This window comes from Protopterus annectens, chromosome 6.part0 (assembly GCF_019279795.1).
Source record: "Protopterus annectens isolate FY-2018-M chromosome 6.part0, PAN1.0, whole genome shotgun sequence".
NCBI lineage: Eukaryota > Metazoa > Chordata > Ceratodontiformes > Protopteridae > Protopterus > Protopterus annectens.
The window spans coordinates 812,102,970-812,113,808 of NC_056737.1; the positions used below are offsets into that span (position 1 = coordinate 812,102,970).

At 40.0% G+C, this 10,839-nt stretch overlaps 1 protein-coding gene across 1 annotated transcript in view; it reads left to right on the top strand.

Annotated features, from left to right (window-relative positions):
- Nucleotides 1–10,839, top strand: part of PRKCH (protein kinase C eta) — a 1,606,604-nt gene that overhangs the window by 995,353 nt on the left and 600,412 nt on the right. Inside the window, exon 6 of the mRNA XM_044074487.1 lies at nt 9,939–10,068. Coding sequence (XP_043930422.1) covers nt 9,939–10,068 — 130 coding nt within the window. The remainder of the gene's footprint in view (nt 1–9,938; nt 10,069–10,839) is intronic.

A 10,839-nucleotide genomic window follows, 5' to 3' on the forward strand; every position in this document is an offset into this window, starting at 1 on the left:
TAGTTTTCAAATTAAGCTTGGTCTTATTATCTTCCAAGACAGTAACTTCAGAGGTACACAAAAACGAATGGTTAGTCTAACCAGTTTGGGATTGAAGACCCTGTTGAGCAGTCAGTAGCAGCCACTGATCAGTATGGGGGTGTGAGCTGCAAACACAGTGAGCCATATAAGAGGCATGAAGGTGCAGTTAGTAATAATACTGGACTGGTCACTAATTCAGTGCATGACAGGAAGTGGTGCCCTCTACACTAACAAGAGTTGTAACTAGTAGGGAGAAAGATTACCCATAGGACTATGCCTTGTCCTTTTCTGTAGTGCCTCACAGACAAATCTCTGGGCCTCATAATGCATAATGACTCTCATAGCCTAATGAGGGGGCCCCTTCAGGGAATGGGGCCCTATTGAACTAAGGCCGGCCCTTCACACAATATTTCAGTATTTTTCTTTGCCAGATCTGTAAGGCACTCTGCATATGAACTGTCAGGAAACTTAAAAGGATTTTACATTACTGTTTAGAGCACAAAATAATTCTGAAAATTACATTTAATTTTACTTTATTTGAATGTATCAATGCTGCCTGTAAATGTCAATGATAAATGCAAGTTGGAACTATAAGGACACTGTTGAGAAAATGTGCAACTCAGCAAATCTATGCTGAACAAATACATGGCCTGATTAAAAAGTATTAAAAGAGAAAATAAGAGCATTGAGACATTCCGCCATTATAATCTTCTTTGTACAGATTAAGTGAAAAATAAAACCAAACTTGAGAAAACAAGAGTCCCTCTAAAACAACAGAAGCCCATAAATGCTTTAACCCCATAATCAGTCAATAAAAGAATCATGAACACTAGAAAGAAGCAGTCATAATTTCTGTACTAAACAGTTGCATGGACATGTTTTTATTTCTATTTTTTTTATTTATTTCTGTTTGATTGATAGTCTCAGGAGTGAAATTCATTTGTTATATGACAGTAATACGATTAAATACAGACTAAAGGCATTTAGACATTTTTAGTAAAAACAAAAAGGTATACACTAGTTTCAGACAAATGAAAAACAACAGAATGTTCACTAATAAAGGATACAAGCCATGAAAGTACAGTTAAATCGTACCATAACATTAGATGTCCTTCTCTTCACTGTTACAGTATTCATTACAGAAGGGATCTCCCGTTCTGAAAGCCCATCGCTCAGCCATTATAAATAAGTTTAAAATAGATCTTCTTTGTGCAAACATAGGACATAAAAGGGACGTATGGACGCAACTACCCAGAAGAGAACAGTTGTCATAGGACAAAGTAGTCAATGTTCATCCAGAAGGAAAAAATGCAGAATAAACAAGTGGGGGTTGGAGGAAGGGAGCGAATACTGCAGCAGTGAAGAGGAGGACATGTACTGTTATGGTAAGATGTTACACAACTGTACTATGTCCTTATATCACTGTTGCAGTATTCCTGAAAGAAGGGAGAGTAAAAAAGCTCAAGAAATAGAATGGGAGGTGAAAGGCTGAGAACAGCCCTCAACAAACCCAAACAAAATGGTTTCAGCAAAACCTGCTCTGGCCCTAGGAACCATATCCAACTTATAATGCTTAGTAAAGGTATGTATGGAAGGCAAAGTAGCAGCTTCAAGCATGGAATTGGTGTCCAACCCTTTGAAGAAGGCACCAGAAGAAGCAACAGCTCTAGTAGAATGAGCTCTAACAGAAATAGACAAAGATTTGCAGTGAAAAGAATAACAAAAGGAAAAGGCCTTAGATATCCAGGAGGAGATGGTTTGCTTAGAAACAGGCAAACCCAATGTCCTGGGATGAAAGGAAACAAAATGCTGATCAGGCTTATGAATAGTCCCAGTTGTATCCAAATAGTGCCTGAGCTGTCTGTGCAATTCCAAGGTATGCAGGACTCTCTCAGTAGCAGACTGAGGTAAAGGGAAAAAGGAAGGGAGTTGTACCAACTGATTCAAGGACAATGTATTGACTACCTTGGACATAAAATAAAGATTAGTATGAAGGGAAACCCTGTTCCTGTGAAAAAAAAACAAAAAAGGAGGAATGGCCATAAGGACCTGGAGCTCAGAAACCCTCTGAGTAGAAGCAAGAGCCAGCAACAAAACAGTCTTCCAGGTACAGTATTGCAAAGAAGCAAAATTTGCAGGCTCAAAAGGAGGCTGAGTCAATTTTTAAAAAACAATATGTAGGTCCCAAGGAGGAGGAATAGGCTTTCTTGGAGGCCTAATATGCAGCATTACTTTAAGAACTTCCTTGACCTCAAAATAACAAGTCAAAGGAGAATTCAAGGGCAGACAATCAGAAATGGCTGACAAATGGGCCTTCACAAATGAATAGGTCAAGCCAGACTAGAACAGCTCACACAAGAAAGGACCAGAGGGACCCCCACTGGAAAAGGGTCTTGGTTATGAGCATGGCACCAGACCGAAAATCTCTTCCATTTGGACATATACAATTTTCTGGTTGAGGGTTTCCTTTCCTCCTGTAAAACCTCGAGCATGTCCTCAGAAAAGAGATGACTGAAAGGGATCAAAACCCTATCACCCACAGTGTCAGTTGCAGAGTGGACAAGTGGGGATGAATGAGAGAATGAAAGATGCTTACCTTCATATTCCTATTCACACTCTGTTCAGGAAGTTTTTACATTTCTCTGTGCCTTTCTCACATTTTCAATTCTCTGCTTTGTCCTTTGGCCTCTCTTCTGCCCTAAGAACTGTCTCCTGTGAATGCCCTATGTGCTGGGGAACCAATGCTGTCTCAGCCAAAAGGGAGTCACTGGTAAGATTTTTGGGGAGTTCAGCTGAATCTAGGCTTGTAATGGACCCAGGGCCATTAGCCTAGTAACCTCCTATGATTCTATGATTTTCTGCAGGACTGCTGGAAATAGAGAAGAAGGAAAGCATAAAGAAATCTCTCCTTTCACAGAAAGGATAAGGTGTCCATCATCCAGGCCAGATGGCATGGCACTCTGGAACAGAAGAAAGGAAGCTGCCTGATCAGAGGAGAGGCAAAAAGATCTACCTGAGGAATACCCCACCAATGGACAATGTCCATAAACACGTCTCTGTGAAGCATCCATTCATGAACCTGTGTGTTGGACCTGCTCAGATTGTGCCTGAATGAATGTATACTGACTGAAAAGTTAACCAATAACTGACAGACACTTTCCAAGCCTGAAGCACTGTCTTGCAGAGGAGATAAGATTTTGTGCCTCTCTGCTTGTTGACAAACCACATCACTGCAGTGTTGTCTGTGTACACCTTCAAGGGGCCCGCAGAGAACATGGGGCGAAAAGCCTGAAAGATCAGAATCAGAGCTTTCATCTCTTTGATGTTGATATGGTCTGACTTCTGATGGTGAGGCCAAAGACCCTGAACTTTCAGGTGACCAAAAGATGCCCCCCACCCCACGTCCAAGGCATCGGTGAACAACTCTTGAGAAGGGACTTGTGGCTTATAGAGCTGGCCTGGGTTGAGAGCGAGCTGTTGAATCCACACCTCAAATTTCTTCTTGAGACAGGGAAGGAGAGGTACTCTGAAATTCAGAAGGTGACAATCCTGCAGCCAAACTGACTTGAGGTATCACTGAAGCTTCTGCATCTGCAGTCTGGCTAGAGGAAGCATTGGAATAGAAGAAGCTATGATCCCAGGACTCGAAGAAACTCCCTGGCTAGCGTGGCAGTCAGGGAAAGAAGAGACTGAAAGAAAGCTGTCAATGGCAATACCATTAGAGGCAGAAGAGAGGCCAACATGGGTACCATCTGAATCCTGTAACCCAGATACACATGATCCTGAGAGGGAGTCTGTACTGACTTTTGGAGGTTGATAGTAAACCCCAGACTTTGAAGAACAGAGATGGTGAACTGCAGATCCTGCAACAATCGACTGGGAGGAGGCACCTAAAGAAATAGGTCATCAAAATAAGGAAAAATCTGAATGCCTTGGGGCCTGCAGAAGGCATTCACAGGAGACAGTTCTTAGGGCAGAAGAGAGGCCAAAGGACAAAGCAGAGAATTGAAAATGTGAGAAAGGCACAGAGAAATGTAAAAACTTCCTGAACAGAGTGTGAATAGGAATATGAAGGTAAGCATCTTTCAAATCCAAGGACACAAGAAAAGCCTGAGGCAATAAAAGAGGAAACAGAGTTTGAAGTGTAAGCATCTGAAAAGAAGGGATCTTGAGAAAGGTGTTGAGCCAGGATAGATCCAAAATAGGTCACCACGTGCCCTCCTTTTGATGAGCTAGGAACATCTTGGAATAAAAACCCCATCCCATTTGGGAAGGGGGGACAGGATGAATGGTCCCTTGGTTCAACAGGAACCCTAAACTTCATGAAAAGAGGAAGTTGCTCTAGAGAAGGTTGAAGAATCCCAGAAGAAAGAGGGAGAGATTACCATACCATGAAGTAACCATGACAGATGATAGAAAGAACCCTAGTGTCTGACGTGATAAGAGGCCAATTTGGAAGACAAAGGGAGCACCTAAGGGACAGAAAATCCTGGTCTAAAGGTGGGTTGGGTGTGAATTATCAAAGATAAATGAGATTTCTAGGCCACAGAAATCTGAGAAGCCTTAGCATAGGGATCCTGCCTGACACCCTTCCTGCCCTTAGAGGCCTGGGGAGGGGGTTACCTGCAAACAAAAGCAGACCTAGAAGCATAATTCCTCTGGAACCTAGGGATAAGAGAGTCAAAAATATGTTTAAGGTCTTGCAAGGCTTTGCCTTTCTCTTGAAGAGACTTAAACATGTCAGCTGTGCAATGGAGCATCCAACAGCTTGGTCTTAATGTCCTCAGGAAGAGATGAAGCCAAGAATAATGCCTCGTGATGGACCCAAAAGCTGCAGCCCTAGAAGAGGGGTCAGTAGCATCATAGCTACACTTAGTAGACTGTTGAACCACTTGAGAAGCCGAATCTAAAAAAGATAAGGCAGCAATGAAAGCATCTAACAAGGCAGCCAACACAGGAGGAACTGCCAATGGGCTTAGGAGTATCCACCTGAAGTAACTCAAAATATCTTCTCTGAATATCTGACACTTCAGAGGAATGCCACTTAAAAATTCCTTCATCCTAGCAATTGTGTACCCAAAGGATAATTCCACGAAAGGAGACTGAAGGTTAACAGACTCCTCTTTGTCAGAACCAAGGGTGAAGGCATATGTGAAGAATACAACAAAGACCCCTCCCCAGACGGGGAATACTCATCCAAGGAATCTGATTCACTAAACCATTTAGAATGGGTAGAGGTCCAAGGAGGATTGGGTACTGAAACCCCTTGAGGAGGCTTTGTGGCCATTAAGGCAGAGACCAAGCCCTGAGTAAACGCCTGCCATTCCCTTTGAAGATCCATAGGACAGAATGAAACATGCTTCAGTTTGTGCCTCTTCTTAGAAAGGGCATCAGCTCTAACAAATACTGGAGATTCTGACCCTTGTTAAGATTCGAGAAGAGAACCCAGAACCTCCTCTCTGACCAGTATCTGTGGAATCCCTTTAGGACTCTCCAAGATAATCACCTGCAGTTCCCCCTCAATGTCTGGAGCAAACACCTGCAAAGTCTCAGATATGTGCAAAAAGACAGATCCATGCTGACCTCTGACGGGGTCACAGCAGAGGAATATGATGTAATCAGCGAATGACCTAAAGAGCTATTATCTGCTTCTAGATGGACATCTGGTGGAGGCTGGACAGCTAAAGAATCTCACTGAGACTTTTTGACCTTCTTCTTACCTAGCATGAGTATGTCAGGATTAAAGCATTCTGCCATGAAACCCTGAGCTAAGTGTCTAAGCTATTGGTTTTCAAGATAAATTGCCAGGGAAGACAAACAGCTTCTGAGTGTCTTAGGCACAAATACCTCATAAATATTACAAGAGGTGTGGTTGTGGGAAGCAGCCAAACAAAAAAAAGACACTGTTGGTGATGATCATTATGGGAATCTGCCTCCCACACTGACATTTCCCCTGTTGGATGACATGAAATTTAGGTAGTGATAAAAATACAAGACCAAGAAAGCAAAATTAAAAATAAAAATAACCCCAATGGGGCACACAGATTTGTCAGAACTATTGCACAGGTATATTCCAGAAAGGTAAACAATATATATATTTTTTATTACAGGCTCTTTCTGGTTCCTTTAAAATACATTGCCTTGAAACCAGTGTTAAATTTGTCAGACTGAACTGCTTTACTGAAGCAGAGAAATTTGAAATTGTGACAGTGAAGACACTGCTGTGTCCAATAAAGGAGGGTCCTATATTGCAATAATTGATATGGAAGATGCTTATCCAAATATTCCATTAAGGCTATCCCACAGAAAATACCTCCAATTTCATATTACTTATTTTCATTTGTCAGCTTCTTTATCTGAACTATGTACAGCCTTCAGTGTGTTTATCAGATGGGTAGGCCCAATGTTCTCCTATCACAGATCAAATATTTCTATATTGGAAATTACTTGTCGTTCCATCCCATTCTCAAGTCCTGATGTTAGCAAATCACTTTGTCCTTGATGCTGTCTTTTAAGGCCACAGGAATGATTCTGGAATCTGTATATTTAAATACGGGAGTATGAGAGTGCCCCCCCCCCCCTCCAAACGCACATGCCACGTACATATACACACATATGTGAAGGAGGCATGCTTTCTCTGACAAAATCCTAAGTATGTTCCACATTTTTTTTGGGGGGGGGCAAGCTCAGTGGAGTGGATTATGATAAGCTGGCTCTCAACAAAATGTTCTATATCTGTTTAATATTAGTAACCTTTCCTGGTATAGTCATAGATTCTGTCAGAGTGAAAGGATTAGTCATTCAGGACCATCTACCAGAAATTCAGAATGCAATAAGACTTTTCACAGCACGAACAAATCACAAGTCAGTATGTAAGGGCCATAGATTTAATGTTATATGCATTACTCTAGTCAGTACTGCAAATTTGAACACCATAGTAGAACATCAGGAATGTTTGGAGACAAGCTTCAGACTCCCTTTAGACTTACATTCATCTTACTCATCTAGTAAAGAATGACATTTTTCCTTTTTTATGCTAGACAGATCTAGCAGCAAGTCCTTCATATTTTGCCTGGGTATCCCATTTTAGCAGTGCTTGTTCTCACAAAGAAATGCCTGTCAACATTATCTTAAAATTAGTAAAAGCACTTTACAGACTATGTCAGCTTTATAGGACAGCTTCATTCCAGGTCACCTACAAGTCAACACAGATACCAACATTGTAAATAGGCATAACCATAAACAAAAGGGAACTAAATCCTTCCAGCTCTGCAGAGAGAGACTTCTCATCAGGAATTGGACAGTTGGCCCATCTTCATCTTTCAGGAACTTAGAGACTCACTCAGCAGGTAAGTATCTGGGTGACAAATGAAAACTAGATCGGAAGACTTTTCAGTATGTTACAAAGAACTGGGGCATGCAACACCTAGAACTTTTTACCACTTATCTCAACAATCACCGGCAAAACATTTGTCCCCTGCTTCTACATCAAACTGTTTAGAAAATCGAAGGCCAGTTAAGTCACCTGAACACATCTTATTTCCCGTTACAATGGCTTGGACTACGGGATTGTGTAAAAGGCTGTCTGAATGCACACATTCCCTTAATGCATGCATGTGCTGGAGCTCATAATTTTACTAGCAAGTAATATACATACAGAATTTTTTTTTTTTTTTGGCAGGGGACAAACTCCCTGCATCCCACATTGTAGATTTTGTCCCCAGTAGTCCCTATAATGTACTGTTCTCAGTTTAAGGTTTCTGTGTGCTCACCCTTGTTTGAACTGCAGCAACCTTGGACCAGACAGAAATTACCTGCACACCAGCACATCTGTCTCACCCTAGTACAAAGCAAGGAAGATGAAAGAGGCAAGTACAATTTCAAGCTTACATGCTCTAGAAAATCTAACTTGAGCTTGGTTTATCTGAACAAGTAACTAAGCCAAAACAGATGCCTTCTTATTTTCATAGACTCAATGTTTACTTCATGCCTTTCCACCTTTTTCTCTGGTCTAGATTGTATTAGCAGCAGCGGCCTTAGGTCAACTGGTGCCCTAGGCAAAAGGGCTCCACGGCACCCCACCACACTACCTGGTGCCCCCATCCTGGTCTAATTACATCAAATAAATACTAGAAAAGTGCCCCTGCTAAACCGGCACCCTAGGCGGCCGCCTAGTTGGCCTATGCCTAAGGCCGGCTATGTGTATTAGTCAAAGGAAAGCATGTCATATCCATGTTTGTATTAAATAATAACTCACTGATGACAAAAGATGACATTTGTTCCCTCTGTTGACAGTGGCACCTTTTCTTCCTGTTTGGTCCTTACCTCTGTACAAATCCTTAATAGCACAGCAAATGGAAAGGTATTACACCTCAAACTCAAGAGTCTGAATTTCTTAGCTTGGAGGGTAAAGTTTTGATAGTGGTAGTGACTTTTTTCCATCCAAGTGCTGTACGTCCTAAGGCAATAAAATGTTATCCACAGAATATAAAAGATTTGTGCCATTGACTGTCACATAGAAAATAGGCCCCTTGAACTGTTCAAGCCATAGTTTTGGTGCAGTACTTACCAAATCACTTGTCTGAATTTCATTTGGTGTATTTCTCTGCCAAAGTGCGTCTGTACCATTTTTGCTTATATGTAAGCCTTTCTGGAAGTACTATTCAGTCCATCCGTCTGTCAGAGTCTTCTTAAGGACTATTCTTCATTTAAGGCCTTCCAGAAAGGGATATTTCTCCTCCTTTGTACTTATATTTATTTATTTATTGTGTTTACTGGGGTAGTTCACTGATCACAGTAGACCATTTGCAGATACAACCTGTGTGCTTTATTTTGGAGATATTAGTGTTAACATTTAGCCAGTTGCCACATTGAAAATTTTGTACCTCTTTTAGAATATCATCTTCCTATCTGTTCTAACATAGTGGAGAATTTCAGAATTAGATGCTATCATATGAATGTTACCATATTCAGTTTTCAGCAATGCAAGGGTATCTCTAAGATAAGGTCTCCATTTTATGTTTAATGTAGTCTCAGCAGCCTGTTCACATCACTCCTATTTCCAGTCAAGAAAATTATGTGTTTTTTCCAACTGGTGAACAAAAATAAGTGTTTTCTCCCATCATGCCTCACTCTCCTTCACTATAAATACAATCTGGAGCTGTCTAGCTTCTTTCTTCAGCATATTCATAACAAATTGTTATTTCTCGGGAGCTAATCACGGAGGTTTACTTTTTGCATTATTTTCTGTGACACTTTACAACCAAATGGCTATAACCTGGCATGCTGTTAAAATTCTTGGTTAGTATTTTAAGAATGTCATCTGTGAAACTGTCCATGAACTATAATGCTGACTTTGCACACTTCAGTGTAGAAAGGCAGTTTTGACCATGTAATGTTTTTTTGTGGTGAATTTTGACCAGTGACAGTGTCAGTAGCTCACGTTGGTTAACTTTGTCCTTTTACAGTATTTTAAGCACATATTTTGACATGCTGCATATGAATTCTGCCTCATGGACAATGTGACTCCTGTGCAGTTATACCTTGAAGGGGATGCAATTGTACAGTGACACAGCTATGCTTTATTAGTAAAGGCTTCAAGAGTTTGTTGATAAACTTAGGTAAAAATACTTCCAACTGCCTGATGTATGTACTGGCACTTAATATAACAAATGCATTATTAGAACTGTTGTAGTTTCTCATATTATGAACTTACAATATAGAAGTTCTTTGAGGTACATTAGAAATTTGCCATGTTCAATTGCATTTTGTTTTATTTCAAACCATTTTTAAACATTTTTGCAAGCATGTTGTATGTTTTTAGAGTTTATAATCCAAAAGATGAAACTGTCATTTATTTGATGAGTTAAGTTACCTTGTTACATTGACTAATACTGAATATTTTTGTTATTTACTAGTCAAATGAACCAAGATTTGGCATCAATGTTCCTCACAAGTTCAATGTTCATAATTATAAATCTCCAGCATTCTGTGACCATTGTGGTTCTCTGCTTTGGGGTCTCATAAAACAAGGACTACAATGCAAATGTAAGTCTGATTTTTAAAACCATTGTTTGTGTTTCTAATCTGTCTCTGTTTTAAAATCGCTGCTTTGAAGGCATCATAAACACTTGAGCAAACAAAGTATATGTACTTTTCAGTGTAAGAGTGCTGTTTTACACTTTTATGGGGCCTTATAAACTCTCTCATCATATAGCACGTTCTAAATACAAATAATTGTAAGTTACGTTTTATTCTAGTCTTACATTATAGACAATCATAGCAATGTGAAAAACAAATGACAAATAGTTCACATCCTTCCAGTACTGCTGTACAGTAATTTTACACTGAATTTCTAGAATAGTCTAGTACATTCTAATACCTATAGGGATTTATTTTAGATAATCATGTCATGTCTGTTTAATGCTTTGCTTTACAGAAGGCTGCCATATATGATGGTTATGTTTACCTTCCCTTGCAGGTTAGCAAAAGTAGTTACATGGATTCTGTATTCTGATAACAGAAAATATATCTATCAAAGTTTATGTGCCTTTGTATTGTCCAAAGTTATATGTATTTAAATCTTGCTAACTAGGATGGCCACCTGGGTTGTGGTCCATTTTCTGTACAGGCCGGGGAGAAAATCTCTATAGACACTTCATTAAGTAGTTCATTAGTGCATCAGACAAAGTACAGAATTTCATTAACATGATGCATATAGTAGTAGGCCTAAACTGGAATTATCTATTGATAAATTATACAGGGTCCAGCTAAAACATTAAACAAGGCCATTGTTAATGTTAAAAGTGCTTTTCTTGA